At 40.3% G+C, this 22780-nt stretch overlaps 4 protein-coding genes across 9 annotated transcripts; all 4 read right to left on the bottom strand.

Annotated features, from left to right (window-relative positions):
- Positions 1 to 95: 95 nt before the first annotated feature.
- On the bottom strand, positions 96 to 5086 carry ccdc28b (coiled-coil domain containing 28B). Of its 2 annotated transcripts, none has more exons than XM_058615231.1 (6): positions 4828 to 5086; positions 3020 to 3387; positions 2279 to 2448; positions 1927 to 2081; positions 726 to 748; positions 96 to 627 (listed from the first exon to the last, which is right to left on the bottom strand). In XM_058615231.1, the coding sequence occupies exons 2-6, from the start codon at positions 3256 to 3258 to the stop codon at positions 573 to 575; spliced, it is 642 nt and encodes a 213-aa protein (XP_058471214.1). In that variant the 5' UTR covers positions 3259 to 3387; positions 4828 to 5086; the 3' UTR covers positions 96 to 572. The 2 variants fall into 2 exon arrangements, with proteins under 2 accessions (XP_058471214.1, XP_058471215.1); XM_058615232.1 differs by having other exon boundaries at positions 4844 to 5086.
- A 1200-nt stretch (positions 5087 to 6286) lies between these two features.
- Positions 6287 to 11969, bottom strand: tmem39b (transmembrane protein 39B). Of its 3 annotated transcripts, none has more exons than XM_058616374.1 (9): positions 11783 to 11969; positions 9670 to 9890; positions 9349 to 9568; positions 8788 to 8871; positions 8501 to 8655; positions 8070 to 8403; positions 7571 to 7758; positions 7356 to 7476; positions 6287 to 6659 (listed from the first exon to the last, which is right to left on the bottom strand). In XM_058616374.1, the coding sequence occupies exons 2-9, from the start codon at positions 9798 to 9800 to the stop codon at positions 6426 to 6428; spliced, it is 1467 nt and encodes a 488-aa protein (XP_058472357.1). In that variant the 5' UTR covers positions 9801 to 9890; positions 11783 to 11969; the 3' UTR covers positions 6287 to 6425. The 3 variants fall into 3 exon arrangements, with proteins under 3 accessions (XP_058472357.1, XP_058472358.1, XP_058472360.1); XM_058616375.1 differs by having other exon boundaries at positions 9670 to 9886; XM_058616377.1 differs by lacking the exon at positions 11783 to 11969 and adding an exon at positions 10003 to 10144.
- A 1937-nt stretch (positions 11970 to 13906) lies between these two features.
- khdrbs1a (KH domain containing, RNA binding, signal transduction associated 1a) lies at positions 13907 to 18530 on the bottom strand. 3 transcript variants are annotated; one of them, XR_009233804.1, is made up of 10 exons: positions 17742 to 17963; positions 17412 to 17528; positions 17173 to 17319; positions 16951 to 17078; positions 16586 to 16844; positions 16400 to 16476; positions 16253 to 16314; positions 15976 to 16150; positions 14182 to 14248; positions 13907 to 14097 (listed from the first exon to the last, which is right to left on the bottom strand). XR_009233804.1 is itself a non-coding variant. In XM_058615907.1 (9 exons), exons 1-9 carry the CDS (start codon positions 18528 to 18530, stop codon positions 16041 to 16043), a joined length of 1194 nt encoding a protein of 397 aa, XP_058471890.1. In that variant the 3' UTR covers positions 15194 to 16040. The 3 variants fall into 3 exon arrangements, 1 of the variants encoding a protein (XP_058471890.1); XR_009233805.1 differs by lacking the exons at positions 13907 to 14097; positions 14182 to 14248 and adding an exon at positions 14941 to 15158; XM_058615907.1 differs by lacking the exons at positions 13907 to 14097; positions 14182 to 14248 and adding an exon at positions 18365 to 18530 and having other exon boundaries at positions 15194 to 16150; positions 17742 to 17869.
- Positions 18531 to 20062: 1532 nt separating this feature from the next.
- zbtb8os (zinc finger and BTB domain containing 8 opposite strand) lies at positions 20063 to 22751 on the bottom strand. Its single transcript, XM_058616131.1, has 7 exons — positions 22567 to 22751; positions 22287 to 22311; positions 21837 to 21958; positions 21661 to 21743; positions 20954 to 21006; positions 20751 to 20787; positions 20063 to 20657 (listed from the first exon to the last, which is right to left on the bottom strand). Exons 1-7 carry the CDS (start codon positions 22646 to 22648, stop codon positions 20571 to 20573), a joined length of 489 nt encoding a protein of 162 aa, XP_058472114.1. The 5' UTR covers positions 22649 to 22751; the 3' UTR covers positions 20063 to 20570.
- Positions 22752 to 22780: the final 29 nt, after the last annotated feature.

Genomic DNA, 22780 nt, shown 5'->3' with positions numbered 1-22780 from the left:
AATATTAATAAATATAAGTATTTTATGTTGCACTTTAGGTAAAGGTTGCGATGTCTCTACAGCAGCTTTACTGCTCCACCCACGCAAAAACATCCTTTTCTGGTGTGTGAAGGCTACTGTAGTTCCCTGAATGCACGTGGGGAAGCTTTTAGGAGTCGCACTCTGCTGTCTCACCGCGTCTTACACACTGGATCTTTAAAACAACAGTTTACACGTGTGCTCAACCCTCTTCACCTATGCAACAGACATGGCATGACGTAAAATAAGAAGACTCTTTTAGGAAATGTGCTTTTTCTGAAGGAGAACGGCCGCACAGAAGCAGAGTTAGTTGTTGAAACAAAACAAAAATGTGGGGTTTATAGTTTTGGTACTCTAAATGCTGTGCTGCTTGAAGGTACAGGATCCATCCATCCTTGGATTCACTGACCAACTGGAAAAGGAAAAAGCTCAAACTCCTGTGGATTTTGTCTTTTCTGTCACTAAGGCAGCTGGATCTACGCCATGACAACCTGGACTGGTTAGATGTTGCGAGGTAAGCGCGTTGTTGCCAAACCTCTCTCCACATCACTTTGTCAGGGACCAGATGTCTTGGGCAGGTCCTGGTTCTCGGCCAAGTGGAGCTTTTGTCTGAACACACGTTAAGGATTCACACGGAACTCGAAAAATGTTGCTTACTGTACAGTCCAGTTTCTACACCTGGCACACGTTCAGTTAGGAAAGGATACATTGAGGTGCTGAGCTCTTCCAGCTGCGGAAAAAACAAATGGATGAGTGACTTTAGTGAAGGTTTGAACGACCAAACATAGACACAACACGACTATGGACTGATAAAAGTAGAGAGGAAGACACAAAACAGAGATCTACAGCTAAGGTTAGCTGATGCTAATGCATATATATAATGTTTTTATGTTCCTCATCATAGAAACTTTAAAAATGAGTTATTGTTCAGCCCTACTAATCACTACTGCTAGGCCAGGGCTAACTGAGAGCCACGCTCCCAAACACTGAAGGTATTTATTTTCTCGCTGCACCAAAACTGTATAATATTTAACAGAACACTTTTAATTCACTAAACACTGATAAAGAGCAACATGAACATTAGAAGACACTTGGACTGTCAGAGTAGCAGAGGCACAGCTGTTCCTGATTACATTAACGAGGAGTCCCACTAATTAATGTCAATATTTACACCTGTGGCTTTTCCAAACGCTGCGGACCTGTGTCTGCGTACAGGGTAAGTTTTCTATTCATAATATTCAATAGATGCCACAGATACTGACAGTTAGTCAACTAGTGGGCGGCACATGACATCATATACAGCAAATATGATTTTATGTGCTTCCATTTAGGGCTGTAATCATTGATGGAGTGATAGTAATTAATCTGTAACAATTTTGATAAGCGTTTTTGTACTTGTAAGATTTGCCCCACCTACCTACCGTATTTATTATTGTACATTTATGAACAATACAACAGATTCTTGATCTGTTTCAGCCTCATTTTATTGTTTCTTTTGTTGTTTTTATATTTTTTATACTTTTTATATCTTTTGAAATATTGCATCTGTAATAATAGCATCTGTCACTGGAAACTCCTTACTTGAAATAATCCTGACCCAAAATAGCCACTTATTTTTCCAAATTTCCTGGGCTTGATAGATTAACATTAAAAAAGGCACAGTGACACCTGCCCTTGCTCTGCTTTGAGGAGAATTATCAGTTAGTTCACTGAGATAAGCAGTAGGTGGCGCAAAGGTCTGCGTCACCCCAGAGGGATAACTCAAGCGTCGTCTCTCTTCTGCTACAGTTTATTACTGTTGTAATATTTAATTCTCAGGTTTTTAAATGCACAAGTAAATTGAAAATGGCTGGTTCTGATAGAACCACACCAGGTGGGGATGATTCCCTGTGGTTACTTTGCACTCACGTTGCTAAGCAGGTGCTCCAGGTTGTGGTCGGACGCGCACTTCCTCTGGTCCTCGGAGAGCTCCTCCACGTGGCTGTCGAGGCTGAAGTGCAAGCGAGCGAGTTTCTCCTGCATCTCGCGCACGTGCTCCAGCTGCTCGAAGGAGCACACCTTACCTAGAAAACACGGCCAGGTGTGACTGCGGCAAAGTAAAAAAAAAAAAAAAAAAGTATTTCCATGGCAGCAGCAGCAGGGTGTGTAAAAATAGCACCGCCACGATTTGATTACAGCCTGACTGATGTGACGAAGCCACTTTTCAGCCTGTAACGCGAGATTCCCCGAGCAGCCTGGAGTCTAATCAAGGTTATCTTACCAAAGGCCTGCAGTTTGCCTGAGTGAAAGTCGTTGAGGAGGTTGAGGAGCCCGCCCTCCATCTCCCTCACGTCTGAGACATCCGTGAGAAAAGAGTGCTGCAGGGGGGAAGACTGCACCACTTTACTGGGCCCTGCTGGCTGCGGGGCCCTGGGCTTCTCTTTGTGGGGCCTGAGGGAAGAAAACCACTTTAAGATGAATGTGTTTTAACCATTGGTAAAAAAACTCCTTATATGGACATCCTGGGTGTGTGTTTATAGGTCACATATTCAGGCTTTAAAAAATGTGTGTGTTTTTTTGTCTTCTTATCTGTTGAGTCAAAGTTATGATTCAATTGATATTGCATTTTTAGTAGTGATATAAAGTAGCAATATTTGCGCAGAAGTCACAAAATTAGACCGTCTTTCTTTCAATTTTGTTCATAAAAACGAGCCAAGTGAACTTTGAACTGTGACGTATTTCACAAATTGCCTAGGTTGTGCTGAAAAAAAGGATATAAGACGCTCTCTATTGCACATTCATATATATTAATGGGAAAAAGCAATTAACGAGCATTTCCTGGGGATTGTTCCTGTTGCTTCTCCGGCTTCCTCCCACTGCCAAAAAATAATGCATTATAGGGATTAGGTAAAGTGGACACTCTAGATTGACCGTAGGAGTGAGAGTGAATGGTTGTTAGTCTCTATGTGTCCCTCCAGTGGAAGATAGAGCAGAATGTTCCTGTTGCTCAGAGATAAACTACCTGGTAATCTTTGGTGGAGCTACGACGACGGCTGCAAACACCTCTTTCGACTGTCCTGGCGCACCTATGGACCTCTTATACTTGCCCCTGTTCTTCGGGGAGGGCGGCTGCGGCAGGCCCAGAGAGAAGGTGGCACTTTTGCTGGCCGGCAGCACGGAGACCTTGCGGGGGTTGATGGGGGGAGGAGGGGGCTGCGGGAGCGACACCTTTGGGCTGCGCTTCTTGCGTTTGTCCTCCATGGTGATGATGATGATGATGATGATGATGATGATGATGATTACTCAGTGTGCGGCTGCTGTGAATGACGTCATGAAACGACAAATGTAGGAAGTCCAAACAGCACAGCTCACAGCTCAGGATTCTCCACACTGCAAACAACAAACGAACAAATGCTTTAATCTCACAACAACAAGAGGAATCTAAACCAGGAGCAGGAGTTAACAGAAACCACAAACCTCTCCACTTTAATGGAATTGCTTTAGGATGAAAGACTTTTTAATGGAGGTCATTTCCTGCTTCTTCAGCCTCCCTGGTGTAAACTGTTTATCTTTAGAGCAGCTTCACATTTGGAAGTGAATGTGGGAGCAATTAGACCTTCTTTTCTTTTTCTTAATTGTTCGTCATGTCCAAAAAAATCAATATCCAAAACGGCAACACTGCAGTGAAAGGGCTGAGATTTTAATGGTGACGTTTAATGACGTTTGTACGACTGCTCACTCTGACCTTTTGTGTGATTGATCTGTTACAGACGACATCGTCAGCCCTCGTCTGTTTACACTGAGCTAGAGAAAAACAAGTAAAACAGATAGATAGAAAGATACAGTAGTAGTAGTTGTAGTAGTAGTAGTAGTAAGATTAGTTTTAGACATTATTATAAGTCGTATCAGTTGAGCAGTGGTTTTAGTAGAGTGGTTGTTTATGGCACAACATTATTAGACAAAGTGAGTCCATTAAATATCTGCACAAGGCCTCAAATAAAGCTCTATTTAATACAGAACATGAATGAATGAAAGTTGTAACAATATTAGCTAAATTTAAATTAAGATTTTGAGATTTTTATTTTCCTCCATCTGATAAAATATAACCTTAAATTGCTTGACTTCAATAATTATATTAATAAACAGTCTCCATAAGTCTACTTATATACTTTCAAATGACTTATCTTTATTATTTTCACATTACTTTCTGTTGCACGTCACATTTGTGTCATACTATTGTACAGTTGTGGAGTTTATTTAAATATGGTATGTTATTGTTTAAGATGGTAATTCTATATACTAATATATCGTATTGGGTATATGTTTCCAAGATATGACAAACTACATTACAGAATTACACAAATGTTCAACAGAAATAAATAACATTACAACTATTATGACTAATTTGAAAGAACATTAGAATATTATAACCTTTATTTAACCTGGAACTCCTCATCCTATAAAGAGGTCAAGTCAGGCAGCAGCAGCACATTTAACGGAGAGAACCACGGTGAATCCCAGTGTAACAATAAAGATTAAATGTTAAAAGGTTAAATGTTAATAAAATACATGTCATGACGATGGTGAGTTTATTTATCCCGGCTCATCCTCTGCACACTGCGCCAGCTCCAGTGTAAAGATGGCTACTACAGTCACAAACAATGCCAACTTTATGCGTCTTTATGTGCATTCATTACACGCTGGAGCGGATGTAAACAGCGCACAGGCGTCTGTTTGTCACAGCGGACAGTTCCAGTGAATGTGCGGCAGCAGAAGACAGTAAAAAAACACAAAAACAGATTTATCGACACCAAATTTAAAAAGACTTACCGGATCAATTACGCACCAGAGAACAAACCGGCTGAACGAAGCGCCGCCAAATTTCTCCTTCTGTCGGACTGGAGATTATTTAAAAACACTCAAGTGTTTGTTTGTTTTTAACAAACATTAGAAACACTCGAGGTAAACGAGCCTGATGACAGCAGCAGCAGCGGGAGAAAGCGACAAAAACACCGATGAAACGTAAAGCGCGGCATCGATGCGCTCAGCTTGTGCGGAGCTGGCGTCTTTCTCCCTCTCCTTAAAGGGCCAGGCCGCCCGCGATGACCGCCGCCGCCGCTAGAGGGCGCACATCTGCGGGTCACTCCGTGCTACTGTTTTACTACGTTTATGTCTTTCTATACCTGAGAGTGAGGCGGTTCAAAAGCTGGAGATGACACAACCAGGCCACACGGGGGCGCCAGAGCAGGAACGGTGATACTGCATTTCACCCACTGCTTCAGGGTTAGAAATTCAACACTGCTGCAAAAGACTTAACCCTAACCCTTAAAAACAAAACAAAAAAACAACATCTGAACACATTAATACAGTGGCCCTGAAGTGCAACACAACAACACAACAACATTAAGTGAAAATACAAAGTTAACCCTTAGAACAACCCTTTCCATTACTATGTTAAAACGTACAGTATACAGAGGCTTATACACTTTTTTTCAGCACAACCTAGACAATCATTCATTTTCACCAATTATATAAACACACCAGAGCAAAAAGTACTCAAAATGTTAAAAATTGAATTGTTGGAAGTTCGCTTGGCAAGTTTTTGTATGAACAAAAGAAAAAAAAAACCCTATTTTTGTGACTTCCACACAATTATTGCTTTTTATCACTACTAAAAATGCAATATAAAATCATAACTTTAACTCAACACACAAAAAAAACTGAATATGTGACCTATAAACACACACACCCAGGATATAAGGAGTTGTGTATTATTCCCACGGGAATTTACCATGGTTGGTGTATATATATATAGCACTATTATATACTAATTCATCCACTCATCATCCATCTACCACTTTATCCTCCACATGAGGGTTGCAGGGGTGGGCGCTGGTGCCAAATAATCAGTAATCATTAGAATAGCTAATCAAATAGCTAAAAAAATGCTTTCCAACAATAAAGAGGCAACTAGTGCCAACCAAAATCTCCATTCAAATTCACTATTTTTGTATATCTGACAGGCCACAGGAGGAAAAGAACAGATATAAAGAATGATAACAATAATGGCATTTAGCATTTAGCTTCCCCAGTGTTAGGGTGCATGCTGGCTCACTGTCACAGTCTATACTAAAACTGAACAGAGCTATTGTTCATGTTATCAGTAACACTTGTTTTTCCTGGTCAAATATTCAAATGTTGATAAAGGCCCGTGTTTGTTTTTCATATATTGAAACATTGAGTCCTCTTGTAGTGAGAAAGTTGAAATAAAACTCAAACCATTTTAAAGTAATACAAAAATATTTCTTTTTATTATGGCGGGGCAGAACAAAAATATGACACAAAATGCAGTTTATAAAATATGGGGGGGGCTCTTCGGCGTGTTTGTCTCGTTCCCGACGTGAACGCGAGCGACAATAACTTAAATCCTAACTGACTTTCTGGTCTGACGAGCTGTTGGAGTACGAGTACGCCTTCCCCAGCACTATTCTGTCTCGCAGGAGCTTGAAGAAGGCATAGTAGTTGCTGAAGAGGATCAGAGCCAGCGATATCGTCTGATGCCACTTTTCTGAGCATATGAGTGAGTAGAGCTGGTAGAATATCATGGCCCCCTCCAGGATGATGAGTATGTTCAGTATTCTTAGAGGCTTGTTGAAGAAGAACTGAGGGGCGAAAGAAGAGAGGATGTCGTTAGTATTTATAGATAAACTGCAGTTTGTAACTGTGTTTCTTTTGTTATTAGTCCTTCATGACAAAACAGGCTCTGTGACGACTGGGCAGAGGGAGGGTTTGTGTACATACACCAGCAGGGCAGGAGCGGGCGGGGACAAGAAGAGTCCATCTTGCCAAACTGCTCAACAATCAGGTTTTAGGAGCCGTTGAATTTACATTTGAAAACCTTTTTGTTGGAGTTTCATTGTGTTTCCAGTTGCACTCTAACCTTAACCTGGGGACACACACTAACCAACTGGTTTCAGACTGCGCCTGATAAGGGATCATATACTGCATCAGGGGTGTCAAACTCAATTGACCTGCGGGCCAATGAGAGTCTAATCTGACAAAATGTGGGAAAACGCCTCGTTTTTATATGGAATAAAGTATATTTCACAATAAAAACACATTTATGATGCAAAATGAATCGATTAATATCAAAAACAGACATTTATTAATGGGTACACACTCCCTGATTGCGTCGAGTCAGCTCAAAAAAGACGTTTTGAGTCATTAGCCGATTTGGCACAGATTTCTGTGCCAAATAGCGACACCTAGTGTTTACTGTTGCAGACAACAGTGAATCGCGGTTGAAATCGGGCAAACATTTAAACAACACAAATGTTTGTTTATTGGGGTATACTCACATAGAATCGATAATGGGACACATCTGAGGGAACCGCAACATTATAATGGCCCATAGCCTTGTAGACATTTTTATTGTGTTTGACCAGGACTCCCTGTGGCCACATGTACTCCTCTGTCCAGCTGTGCAAAACAAAAACAAAGCAGAAGATTGAGTGAGATGACGACAAACAAGAAGAAGCTGAACGTGCAGTAACGATAAACGTGACGGACGTACATGTGCTGAAGGACGTTGGAGCAGAGCGAAGGGTCTACTTTCTGCCAGCAGCCCAGGTGAGCGGCAGCCTTGTGAAGTAGGTCGCAGTATCGAGGTGGCAACAAGTGCCGCATGAGGATGATCGACGTGCTCACTGAGACCAGGATGAAGAGCTCACAAGACCAGCGCTTGTCCACGTACTGTGTACTCTGTACAAAACAGGTCAAACTGTTTTAACCTAAACCTACACATTAATACATACAGTATTATTAGACACTGGGGGAGAGGAAATACAGGAAGAAGGGTTAATAAATAAAAATATCAACACTGTTCATCAGGTCTTCGGGAAGTCGTGGGCCTCTAGTTACAAAATTACGCCTCGCCGTGGGTTTCTGTTCTGCCTTTAGCAATAATTTTAAGGCGAATAACAAAAGATCTGATGGTTTTTTGAATCACGGTGCAGGGATTTCATTGTTATACAGGTGTAAAGATGTTCCAAAGAAGTCAAACAGCTCCTCACCTTGACAAACCAGACTGGTACAAAGGCCACATAGTAAGCACTGAGCATTGAGCTGACCAGCACCTCCTTCATCCTCCAGTTGAAGTCCATCTTCAGGTACTCCACCTCCTTGCGGATGAGGTCCGGGGAGAGGCAGCAGGCGTGCGTCGGCATCGCCTGGATGCCATACAGCTGGCTGGTGTGCTGCTTCCACGTTTCCTTCAGCACGGTTAAGTAGTCCCTCCCCCGGCTCACGCTGCCCACCTCCTTGGAGCCGATGCTGGCGATGGGCGAGAGTTGACCCGCTCTCCGGAAGTCACAGTTCAGCCGGAAGAACGGAATATACATTCCAAATCTGTGTAGAACGACGACAACGGCTTTCATTAACATGATCTGGCCTTTCTTTGTAGATGGACGCCACAACAAGCAGAGCATTACATGATGAAACTTACGGGTAGCAGAGGAAGAGCAGGCTGAGGACGGAATAGGTTCTGAAGAGGTAAATAAGGGAGCGGCACAAGCTCCAGCCCGTCAGCGTGAGCACAGCAAACCGAGCCATCACTAAAAAGATTGAATGAGGGAAGGAGAGTTTCCCACTCTGTGATGCCTAGAGGAGAGGAGGAAGGCAGATATTGGAGTCAAGTGCATTAACCTCTATTCAACATTAAAAAAAAAAAAACAACAACAGTACAGCCAGGAGATAAAATTTAGCGTTAGTGTTTGATAATAGGCTTCTTACCTCTTTGACAATCGCTGCGATTAACCTCCTTGCTAAAATGATGACTATGAACACCAGCATGTTATAGTCAATAAGGTGGAAATTCTGTGAATGACAAGATGGATTCAGGATTATTACTCCCAACTCTCCACAGACACTGAAACAGCTGTTAGGTGCCGTTCACTTGCAGCATTTTGAAAACACATGGAGAAAAAAAAAAAAAGCCAGATGTGTGGCTACAAAACCTGGAGCTGCTGCAGCCTCGCTGAATTAGTATATTAGTCTGGTATATTATATTAGACACCATGTCTGGCTGCAGCCAATCCATCCCCAACTGATTCAAGAGCTTTGACAGGATGATGATGGTGGTTGAAAGCTCATTAAAGAGTGGACCGAGACCAGTTTGACCTACTTCTTTGGCAAGAGTATAAATAATGCACTCAAAGTGCTCGCTGCATTTCAAAACAAGTTGATATTTTCACCAGGGGTGCATTGTAACAGCATCAAGGACACCAACAGAGATATTCAATACGAGAATAAAATAGATTAAATAAATAGCGTCACTGCTGTTGTAGTACTCACCAGTGATGTGTGTGAGGGAGGGTGTGATGGTGGGTACCACCACACAGTCTTGTAGATGTTGACATAGTGAACAAAGAGGCCAATGAGGTGGCAGATGAAAAGATGGAGCTCGAAGAGCACATTACGATTCATGGATAACTCTGGGATCTTGCAGTGCTTCAGAGGAACCACCGTCTGTGCAGCCAGTGGCGGGCTGGACATGCACGTCCCCGACCCATTCCTGTTGTCAGACAGAATAGAGGGCATATAATTATTATTTTCTCATGACACAGCCCCAGGGAATTGTGATCAGGAGCAGAGAAGCAGCCACTTCTCACTCACCTCGTACGGGATCGTACCCCCGTCACAGGGGAACTGGTCGAGTGGTTGCCGTTGCTGACAGAGCCTGGTTCACTGCTGAGCGGAGGTCTGCAGTACGTCGTGCGGTTCGATCCTCTCCTTCCGCCAGCCATAGCAGACGCGCACACACACGGCTCAGTTCTCTCAGCTGTGTGTTTAGTTCTGTTATCTATTTCCTTTCACTTCTGTGATAACCTGTCTACCTGGTAACAAGAACAAAGACAAACAGATACGGATATGTTACTAGAGAAAACACAGAGAGGGCACAAACCTCTACGCAGGCTGTTCAGTTTCACACTATTTCAATATACTCACACAGGCATCTTTCACATCATGGGCAAAACGGTTGAATTTATGACAGCGTTAGTGGCAAACGTACAATTAATTCCAAAGCCGCTGACACATCAACCTACAAAACTGCAAGATATGTTCCAGTACATATCGCTATGATAGCCGTCAAAGATATCAAAGTGTCCACTGTACCTTATCTAATGAACTAAATAAAGGTCCACAAAGCCACGTTCCTTTCCTGGCAAGAATAGTTTAATCAAAGGCTTAAGGCCAACAGTTAACTACTTTAACAAGTAATCATTTTAAACTAACCCTGAACTAAATAAACTCAACACTGGCTCCTACAATGACAACAAGGCTAAACTTTAATTCAGGAAAACTAATGATTATTTTCAATATATCTCTAAATCTGTTGATTATTCTCTCCATTCATCAATTCGTTTTTTGGGTCCACAAAATGTCGGGGGATGATTTTTTTTTGTCCATAAATCAGAATTATTCATTTTTAATACTTCTTTATTATACAGAGACGATAATCCAGGAAATATTTACATTTGAGAAATTGTTTCAATTACATATATTAAAAAAAACCCACTAACATTGTCAACTATGTTGCAAGTGTTGCAGCCCTAGAACAAACTAAACAGTAACCTGTAACCTGACCTATAAGAGGTAGATATGGTGATGTATCATCGCCCTTCCTCGTGCAATATGATAATCGATACGCCAGGGAAAATAGAAATTTTTTTTGGCGCTGTAAAGTAACCTGGGTGAAGAAGAGGTAGCTTACAGTGGGATACAGGTGGAGAAAGCTACGTTAAGAGATGCCCCCCATTTACGTTCAATATATAGACTTTATGCACTTTGTTCCCAATGTTTTGAAAAAATAGAGATATACTGCACTTTTGATTTTTCACGTACGTTTTGTCGTCTTCAGTTAGACAGATACACTGATGTATCGCATTATGATTGTCTTGCAATATGTTGATTATCACAGAATTGTTGTATTGTGATATTATTGGTATTCCTAGTATTAGTTAATAAAACGTAGTTGTTCAAAGCAATATTTACATTTTGGCAGGTATTAATGAAAATAACTCTTGCAAGGTTGACGATTGCTTTAAAAACAATCCTGAATACTCAACAATAACCAACACAACAAACTCATAATCTCCCTGAGATAAAAATGTTTACACAACTTAATGAAAAAGAACCGGTGTGAGTGAGTTTAGAGGCACAGCATCATTGATGAAATAATGTTTTTGTTCAAACTCAAGAGATGTTGTTTTAGTCAGAGTTGATAATGAAAGGAGTGGTGCACACAGCCATAACAAACACAACAGCCAAGCTACTTCCTTGAAATATCAACAACAATGACAACAACAAAGTGACCAAAACAGATCACTCTGCGTGAATTCTGCCGATAAAAAGTGCAGCACAGAACACACTGTTGAACACATTTTTCTTTTTGCACTGGCTGCATGACAATCATTTAAATGTGTTCATGTATTGCGGAAGCTGACATTACAAAACTAGCTCCAAATGCTACATCATTTGCTCACTTCCCGCGTCAAATATCTCTTTACGGACCCGCTACCGACACGGGGGGCAGCAAGTGAACACAGCGTGGTCGTGTAACAATGACGGACTGTGGGTCCAGTGTGTCCGCCAGCACCGCGCTTCAATGAATACACACTGAGGCCTAGGCTAACACTAGCTCTGGCTAGCTGGCGGCTAGTTAGCGAGCTAGCTAGCTAGCTGGCTTCAAAGCAGCCAACAGGCTGAACGAGAAATGAGAGCTTACCCCGCAGCAGAGTGAGTGTTCGCCGCTGCTCCGCCGCGAACAAAACAGCCTACACAACGAACACTTTGGACACATTTAATGAAACGCTAGCGTATTTTCCAGCGGAAATGGCGAGGGCATCCATTGTTGACGTGAGAGTGGCCGCTGGTAGATGCAGGGGGGCGCGGGTGCGTTAGCAACCTGTAGGAGGAGAGTTCTTTATTAAAGGGACATTCTGTCACACAACAAGGAGGGGAAAGTAAAGCAGCGTGTTAAGCATAAACAGTCTCGTATAAAGTACATAACAGGGATAACTGAGTAAAAGTATGTTATCAGAAAATCACTGAGGTGAATGTTGAAGTAAAGTCATTTCATATTTACTGTACCAAGTATCAAAAGTAATTTTCTGATTACAAAAACAACTTATGTACTTAAGTTTTAAAAGTAAAAGTATTAAAAAAAAAGTGAGGAGTAAGGATTGAGCCATGGTAGCTCAGTTGTAGGGTGAGTTGTCTTATATCTGGAAGGTTGTGGGTTCAATTCCCGGCTGACTTGTTTAAGTGTATGAAAAATGTGTGAATGGTGAAACTATAGTGTAAAGCAGCTCATCAAGACTAGAAAAGCACTATATAAATACAGACTGTTACCAACTCTTCTTATCCCTGTGCTGTCCCAAAATTTGACATGACAGAAGTCCTTACCTTTTGAATCAAAACAACCACACCTTGGGCTCCTCCCTTCCAATGTTATTATTCTCTTATCTTTTTTTTTTGTTTTTATCTGGAACAAGGTGAGGAAAATAAGTCCAATCAGACTTTTATTGACTAAAACATTTCCATGATCAGGTGTGTACTATCCTACACCAATACAGGGAAAATCATATATGGACTGATGTTTCCCTCCTAGATCATTGCAATGACTACTACCAAGACAAACTTGCTCTTCCACATAAAACCAATTTTGGCCATTACACTGACTTTCAGTCTTATTTGGAATTCATTTAAAAAAAACTTTGAACGACACAATTCGGCTCCATATTTCACAAGTGAGCTTTGTATTCCATACCAACAAAACAGTGCCCATAGGTCTGTACATCTGTAAGTCTGTTTTTTTTATCTGTTCCAGAGTCCAGGTTTACGTCCAAAGGTGATCTAGCATTTGCAGAAGACTCACTGGCTCTTGATCAGCTGACTTTTAAATCACACCTTAAAACCTGTTTAGAGAAAAGTCATAGATTTATTTTTATTTAGCAGTTTTAGAAGTGTTTCTGCTATGTTTTCAATCCTTTTATTATTTGTGTTCCTAGTGTGTTGGCGAATACTTGTTTGTATGAGCATGTGCTTAACCTTTTACTTTTGTTAGTATGGAGAAATTGTCAAACACAACTAATAATAATATTGTTGCACTTTGTAATTAACCACAGGGTCATCCAGCCACATTTGCATTGACCAAGCCAAGTTCACTTGTAAGTACCATGTTCTAACAATTCTACTTGTGTGTTTTTCTGTAACAACCTGTGCTCTGGTTGCTGATGACCCCATAAAAAACATTTTGCAATGTCTGGCTGTCTGTTGTATAAGGTTTATCATTGTGGTTTTCCCCTCAAAATTGCATATAAAAGCATTTGTGGACCAAGCATTCACCCACTGTTACTGACACTAGCATCAGGACAAGGATTAATCCATAAAAATCTTTTTATGTCCAATTTATAGTTCTTTCCATCAACCAGTCAGTGCTTTTGTCTCTCTCACATCACCATTAACCTTAATATACTGCAGCAGATCTTTCTTTTCACACTCAAGGAGCATTTTCATAACCCAGAAAAGTAGCAGTGACAACTTCTAACATTTAGCAAACATAACTTATTTATAGAGAGGTTCACAATGGAAACAGAAATCTAATTTCATTTGTGTAATAATTTATATGAAGTTCTATTAGCATATGCTTTTAGTAACTAACTCCCAAATTCCATTAGGTTTTTAGGGGCAATTGAGAACTCCATGTGTATCCAACTTTATTGGGATAAAGCATTGTGTGGTCTACAAATCTATTCAAGGAATATTAGCGATACCAGCACCTCTACAGTAGTTAATGGTAAATTAAGACAGTCAATTTTGTTAGTCAATAGATGTAAAGAGACAGATACAATTTATATACGAAACTTTTATTTTGCTTTAAAAACCATTGCAAAATATCTTCTGTGTAAAATGACACCTTTAAAAAAAATAGTTAAAAAAAAACCATGTAGAGTATTTCCTCAGTGAAGGAGAAACATCTCTCCTCACCAATCTCAAACATAGTGTGGCCCCTGCTCTTTCCAGCAAATTTCAATTAACCTGTTGAAGAGAAAATAACTCAGTCAACTCAAAAAAAAAAGAAAATCAAGAATTATGTTCATTTGCAGTTTTGCCTCCACTAACCTTCAGGGCTCAGTAAGCTGGAGTTCATTTGTATCAACTGCACCTTACACAGCAGCTCTGTGCCAACCTGAGAAAAGAAAGAGAAATGAGAGTTCGGCCAAAGCAACAGCAATATCCAAAAAAGAAAGATTATACAATATAAACATGCAAGACTAAATTTACTCTACAAAAGTATCATGCAACTCAGGCTAAAGTTTTGTTTCCGCCCACCAATGGGGTTGTTTAACATTTGAAGTGCAACTACTAATTTTCATTTAACTAGAAAAATAATCAAGATGGAAATTGGTAAGTTTTAAGTAAAATAACAAGGTCCACTATGGGTTTTTATTTGAGCAAGAGTTGCATCACAACCATATCAGATTGCTTTTATGACTTATTTTGCTCGGAATAACTACTGATAGCTTAGTTTTGTACTTCAGTATTTTTGATGTTTTGGATGACTTGCATTACTTAATGTTTTGCACAGAAAACAATACAAAAATCTAACAAATGAGTGTTGGGGTTAGTTTTACCTTCTTGTGGCGATCTTTAGGCTTTTAGAATCCTCTCCATTGCGATTTTTTTCTTTAATAAAAAGCAGCCAGCGTGACTTTGCATCAAAGTCAAGTAAGATCCCTGTAAGCTTGATTTGAAATACTGTTGAAATTCAGTTATTTCAAGTGGTTGAAGATACAACGCTCTCTTGAGAGCTTGAAGAGATACACTAAGTTAAGGTTAATAACAATACATGTTCAGGGACTAGATCACTCAAGTCAAACATGTGTTTGGCAGCACATTACCTCAATGAATGAGCTTTAATTTTTTTTGGACATTACAGGCGTCATTTAATTTTTGAAAAGAAGACTTGGGATAGTTCATTTGCAAAACAGTTTTGGTTTCGTCGTCTACTAAAAAAAATAAAAAAAATCAGGCCGACTTGTATACATACAGCTCAGTGTTGAGACCTCTGAGGACCACTTTCACAACTGAAGGAATTCCTTTGGTACAACAAAGGCAAAATACCATGTTTAGGTTGATTAAAAAGAAACTACAAACTTTATTGAAACACGCACTGCAGAAAACATTTTGGGATATATTTAGGATCCTATTTAGCCAGAGATACACAAGCATTATGCATTTTGGAGACGGTACGGCTTAAAGCAAAACACAGTTGTCTTAAGTTAATGTACAAAATATTGAGTTGGCTGCAGCCTTCCTTTCAATAAGGATTTGTTAATCCTTCAAGCGCTACAACTAGCTTAAAGTGATTTTGTAAGTAATAGCACGACAGATTGTGATATACCAATTGTAAAGAATGACAAAAATAGAAGCCGTTTTTTTTAGTTCAGTCAATGTTGAGCATTATTTATAATTTCACATATATGAATTGTATTGTACAAAACATACGACTGTTTTTTTTTATAAAAACGGCCCAGGGCTGTTATTTACGTTTGGAACTTGATTCTCTTATTGTTAAAAGTTGCGTTGCGATTCATTTTTGTCCCGTCGTGAAGGACTTTAACATGCAGCGTATGTGAGATTATCGCCACAATCACTGAAAAGATAATCAAATATCACTAAAATGTCACTTTTTTTTTCTTTATGGTTTACGTTACTAACACCTTAATTTGCCAACTACGCAACTGAAACAAACATTTAAATGGAAGCAGGTAAACAATGAACAAAAAAAATTATCTAGCATTCGTGTTTCTCCTCTGGTCTGACACATCCATCAATAAACCTCTCAAAGTTTAAAAAACAAAAAATAAAATAAAATAAAAGCATAAAAAAAGTAACAAATGGGAAGGAAATTACTTTTGAAAAGTTAAGTGAGAAACAATTGGAGACAGTTGCCATAGCAACTCTCTACCAGTAGCCGTTCAGTATCTTCCATATGGATGGTCTCTATACCCTCCCTTCGTCTGCCTGGATGAGGGGGCTTTGCCTCCAGCTCCAGAGTTGGACCACGAGTTGTCCCATTCGTCTTGAGCTGGATGGTAAGGAAAGGAGAAAAATAGTGAGTTGGGTAGACAATACAATATTTTACATTGGCTAGATACAAAAAAGTTGGAAGACAAACATTTACTCTTACCATAAGACTCGTATGAGGCCTCCTGAGCCTCCCCGTGTCCGTAATCATAATATTCAGTATCACTGAGAACAGATTGAAAAGTGGAGTCAGTACACATAAAACTACAACTTACCAATATAAGTGAGACCAAGATCAACTTTAACTTACGCAGGAGCAGACTGTTGGCTATAATAATTGTCATATCCTTCGTAACTCTGCTCTCCATAGGATTCTTCGTACGGAGGCTACAAGAAAATAAAGTCAGACATTGTCAACCTACAGCGTATACAATTAAGACGCTAACAGTTTGAGCGACTATTCTTGAAAAATAAAAAACTGATTAACAAAACTTACATAGTCCTCATAACCATCAGACTTGGGCTGTGACCCTGAAGAAACCTGCTGGTGAGACATGGCTGAAGAGGGGAGCATTCTTGGTGCCCCTGCTGCAGGGGGCCTGGAACGAGGAGCTGAGCCTCCTCTATTAGGAGCAGAAGGTGGACCACCCCGTCCAGATGGTGCACCCCTAGGACCGTTCCCCCGTCCTAGTCCCCCACGCGGAGCACCACCACGCATTGCTCCTCTGGGACCACCACGTGGCATCCCTCGCCCCCTGTGAAATGATAACCAAGTTGTCGAGTCTTATGTTAGAGGTGCTCTGGTGAAGTTATGACCATATATGCTATGGCAGATTGTTATTATGAAGCAGGTGTCTTTACCTTGGTCCTCCGGCACCGGGTGGTCCACCTCTGCCCCTACCAGGGACACCACCACGCCCTCTGCCTGAACCATCTTGGGATCCATTCAGGAAGTGAGGATCCATGTACTGGTCGTGCTCACCAGGCTCCTATGGACAAGACAAAAAACAACTTGTCAACACATGGAGTTGTGACCAAAGAAACTGGACATTTTTGTAATTGGGAGCTCACACAGACACTTACTGGAATAAGGAACTTCTTGACTTCCTCCATGGCATGAGCCATGCGCAAATAGGCTTCTGGAAGGGGTGCAGTCACCTCAATGAAGACATGAAGCTCCATGGACAGGTGAGCATATTTAGCCTCACCACCCTTTCTCAGCTCTTCCTCCTGGCAAACACATATGGCACATAAACAAAAAAATCCTTCATGGGGATACTACAGGACCACAGTCTCTGAACAGCATCATAAGGAAAACTCACCTTATTCTTATCCCTCATGGAGCCTTTACCCAAAACTGAAATCTTGGCACCACTGTCCTCCTGGAGTCTCTTGATTGTGCTACCCTGAGGTCCCAGAAGCTTACCAACAAAGTTGACCTGGAGCAAAGAAGAAAAAATTAAATAGTTGCATTGAAATGTAGACTGTTTACACTTCAATGACTAGCTGGGGTATCCCAGCCTCCTTTGCACCAAAAACTGAGCAGCAACTAATAACTTATCTATCGCTACTGGTAGTTAATTAATTAGTTAATTAATAAATACAACGCTACAGAAGCATTGTAGGCATAATAATTGAAGGTAAACACTTACCCTGGGGTACTGTTTGGTGGGAATGAGAACTCGCTCTTTCAGCTTGAGATTCTTTGTTGCAAACAGGTCGAGGTATGTTTCCTTCTCGGGCTCCTTCTTGGTTTCCCCCTTCTGGATCCGCTCGATCTCTGCAGGTGAGACATTTTTTTTTTTTAAATCTTTGGGCCATTTGCAAAATTCTGCCTCTCGGATAATCTTAGCAGGCATCATATAAAAGTGAAAATCAACTGATGAAAGCCTATGATCACTGGGTTTTACTCGAGTCTTTCGTTCTGCAGATACACATTGCATTTATACGTCAATGTGATGCTACGAATACATGTCTAGCAAATTGGGTCTGGTTGGTTTTAACCGGATTCTGGCTATTAACTGGCTTTTTTAACGTCAGCAAGAACATAGCAATACGTTTCTCGAGTGTGCTGAAGGCTTGTTTTATTGAATAAAACGCATTCAAATCAGTTTTGACCCACATAACCAGGTAATCCACGTGTTCGGTGCGCCATTGTTCCAGGCCGCTGTCTGCCTCTGGGCCCAGGCCATCAAAATAAAAGCTAGGCCCCAGGACATGCTACCACCAGGTAGTCTATGTTAGCCTTTATTTACCACGGGAACAAGCACCGTACCTGCAGAAATGAGCTTCATGGCGTGTGTGAACGACGAATCCAGACTGTCCTTTTCAGCCAGGAGCTCCGGGAGATACTTGGTGTCTTCCATTTTGTTTTTCTTCAGTGCGGGACTCGACTCTACGGCGGACTCAAGATTGCTACTGTTAGCATCGGCTTGGCTCATAATGGAGTAGTGCGACCAGATTAACGAACAAAGCCTCGCTTGGTTCGTTAGCTGCTCCTTAAAACTGCAGAACTGCAGGCGAGTAGACGAAGGCTATTTTTCGACGTCGTGAGCCCCGGCAGTAGAACTCCCCGCGTCTTTGAATTACAGGCACTGATCAATGGACAAAAGACAAAGAGAGATGGCGCAGCTGCATTTGAGTGTGGTGGGAGGAGTCAGCATCGGCGAGGACAGTGACGTCACGGCCAAGCGCAACAAGGGAGAGAGGAAAAAAGCCACGAAAAAACACAGCTGAAGAAAAACACGAAACGCGTTTACTTTCCTTATTTATGAGAACACAATTGTTTTGCTCAATTATGTATGATCATTCATGATTCATTTTAAGATTTCTGGCTTGAATCGTGTTAATCAAAATGTATTATTCTGGTTGTTCGGTTGAATAGAAATAGATCAAACCCCTTAAATACCAGGGGTCTGCAACCTTTAGAATGAAAAGAGCCACTTTTGTCCCTTCTCCACCCAAATAAAATTAATCTGGAGCCGCAAAAAAACCTATTTGACCCTTAAAATGAAGATAATATCACGTATAACGTACAGTTTGTCCCATTTCTGAAATGTAAAAACTGTTGACATTTCATTGCTGTTTATACCCAACCAAAGTGTAGGAAAAAAATACTTGCATGGCATAAGTACCTGTATCCAAACATGGATAGAACTCCAAATGTGTACTTCATGTACACATTACCTCAAGTAAGTGTTGGGAATGGTTTTCGGCAAGGTTTTTCAATATTGCATTTGACGTAGACATTGGATGTGACGCACAAAATATCAAAACACTTATATTTATGCCTTTATCTCTACAAGAAAGTGTGGAAAAACATGAAAATAAAAATAAACACATTTGTTATTTCTTCAAACTCACTGAGGAACCCAAATTTGAAATATAACATTTTTATGCCTTACTTTCAATTTTGGTACAGTACATTGAACAGATGAGAGGCAGATAAAATTCCCTTCCACAGTAACCACAGCAAACAAGGTCAAAGGCAGATGAGGAGAAAACAATGAGGAACACACAATCAGTCTAATCCCAAATTAATATTCGCTGTCACTGTGTGTTTAGATGTTATAATAATGTAATGTAATAATATTATAATTGAGCTGCATGTTGAAATAATCAAGTCAATCACTGTGATTAAAATCTCAGTCATAGCTTCCATCCATCTTCTACCACTTTCTCAGCCGACATAGGGCGAAAAGCGGGGCACACCTTGGACAGGTTGCCAGTCCATCAGAGGGACACATAGAGACAAACAACCATCCACTGTCACGCGCACACCTATGATCAATTTAGAGTGTCCAATTTGCCTAATCCCCAATTCTGCATGTATTTGGACAATGGGAGGTAACCGAAGAACCTGGAGAAAACCCGGGGAGAACTTGCAAACTCCATGCAGACAGGCCCTTGTTCTGACCGGGTGGCGAACCGCGTTGCCCGTCATAGTTTCTATCAAATAAAAACAACCTCATAGTTCACTGCACTTTTATCCTTTATTTAATTCTGCCAAAATCTTTTAACTTAAAATACAGATAAGTTTAATTTAAAAACAGCAGCGCAATCAAGACCAAAAGAATAATAATAAAGATTTGCTGATTTATTTACAATTATTCATAAGGCATCAACACAATTTCAAATGTGCATTAAATAAGAATAACAATTTGCAAAGCATGGCAAGTAAAAAAGTAAATCAATTTAACAATAATGAAGAGTTAAAGAGTTACATTTTTTACTTCTATTATCCCTCATTTACATTCAAAGTTATGTGATTTCAGAAATACAATATCATGAGATATCAGTGTCATAAAATAAATTTGTAACCTGTCGGAGAAGTAGTTTGCAAACAGTTTACTCTAGACGAGAATAAGGTTTTCACAGGTTAAAAAAAACCTAGTACCTTGGATTAAAAGGCCACTTGAATTAGCCGTGTATATCGTCCAGTTCAATCGAACCAAGAGTGTGATTTGCAACAGGAATGGTCGTCAAATGTCAATAATAGTAAATATCTCTGGTTTTTCTTTATCGTGGATCTGCATCGCAGAGTATGTGATGGCTTTCACCTCTGTTCCCTGGAATGACATAAGAAGTTATAAAACTTTGAACAAATGCACTTCAGTAATAATTTAATCCAGTCTCTCAGTTTAGTTGCATCACTGGTTTACCTGTGGATGCTTGGCCAAAGAGAATTCTTCACCCCACCTACAAGAACAGAAGAGTAACAAGGTTGAGAGTAGCATTAAGAGGATAAAAATGGCACAATCATCAAAAGAAAGTAATCACCCTTATAAATACCACTACCAAATGACGTATTACACATCTAACAAAGTGTTATTGAACGTTATTACGAGCAGGTAATCAGACTCACCCAATGGAGCGGATCTTGAAGTGCTTTCTGTCTATGTGCAACACTTTCACCTCCTGTCAAAAAAGTAAATGATTATTACATATTTTAAAAAATAAATTATGAAGGCTCGCTCTTGGTCTTTAAATATATTAAATTCAGTGTAACATAAGTGGATGCCTGGATGTGTTTTACACACGTCTAGAGTCTGTCCCTTCAAACAGTAAAGCACATGGCAGGAAAATACCAACACAGATTGCCATTAGTACAAGCATATTCAGACATCATTATACATATTATAATTTAAATGGACTCAAATCTATTTCACATTATGTCTTCGTTCCAATTGAATGTAGGTAGAGCACAGAAACTAAACACAGAAAGACCTGTGCCACAAATAGATCTTAAGCAATTACTCGATTATTAGTACTAAATTAATCGCCACCTGTTTTTATGATCAATTAATCGTTTTTTGTTTTTTTTACATTATTAAAAATAGCTATCTGATTCAGCTTCTTAGATGTGAATAATTTCTTGAATAGTCCTGAATTGAGAAACACTGATCAACATTTTTCAACATTTTCTGACAATTCCTTGATTACTTGAGAAAGTAATCGACAGATTAATCGATTGTGAAAATAAACGTTAGTTGCAGCCCTGGCCACAAATAACATTGTTTGCTTTTACGGCAATTTATCCACTGCCACACAAATAACTGACAACATACTCACCCTGGGAATAAAGAAGAGATCTGCACTAAACTTGTACAACCAGTCATCAAGGAAATGGAAGAGGAGTGACTCCATGTCGTCACCTTTTAAAAGGCACAGTCAGAGAGGGTTAATAATCAGGACAGAAATTGGTCTATGACTGAGGTTTTGTTGAACAGACAACCCCCCTCTCTCACCCTCTGATTCCACTTCAACGGTATCGAGCGGTTCCACTGTCTCTGTGTCCGTCATGTAGCCAAACATGCCCATAGCACACTGCTCGAAGGCTTCTTCCAGACTGCCTCCCCAGGAGTGAATTCTGGGAAGAGAAAACACAAATTACAATAACGACTCTTGAAAAACAGCAGAAAAACACATCCAACAAACAGAAAAAAGTGGGGATGCACGATATTGGACTTTTTGTCGATATCCCGATATATATCGGGAGTGTTTGGGCCATATTTTTCATATGTCACAGCAGATGTGTCAAGGCAGTAGCAGCTTATTACGCCCAATAATTAAGTCAATAGTCATAACGACAGATCTTGGCGTTTTTGGCGATATCTGATTATACATTTTTAAGCAATATCTGCCAATATTGTGCCAATAATATTTTGCATCCATAATATAAACAAACGTAAACTCACTGTACATCTGCTGTATGATCCAAATCTGTAAAAACACAAACATGGACACATGACAACAGATAGCAAGTTGTCATTAGAACCACTGAACATAAACGATGAGATAATATGTATGGGTCATATTTGATTATGTCAAAATGGTTTGTCACAGTCACTACAAGATAAATCACTCGGACAGTATGTTGGCGAGTTAGTGGACAACATTTTCAATCACGGAAACTCGCCACGATCGACTTGTTGTGAGACTTATCGCGATACACGGTACCATAAACGTCAGACTTACATTCATATTTCTTGTTAATTGGCGGGTACTTTAACTTGACAGCTTCCTGCGCTTGTGTCAGGTCCAGAATGCGGTCGTCCATTTTCGCTAAAAAGTTAGTTTAGCGAGTCTAAAAATCGACACAACTGTGACTATCACCATGTCCGGTGCTACAACAAGCACAGGCGAAGAGATGCCGGATGCAGAACTTTGTCACAGTGACGACTTCCCGGCC

This window comes from Solea solea, chromosome 18, assembly GCF_958295425.1.
Source record: "Solea solea chromosome 18, fSolSol10.1, whole genome shotgun sequence".
Lineage (NCBI taxonomy): Eukaryota > Metazoa > Chordata > Actinopteri > Pleuronectiformes > Soleidae > Solea > Solea solea.
Note: the sequence above shows the minus strand (reverse complement) of the source record. Positions and strands in the feature narration are given on the sequence as shown.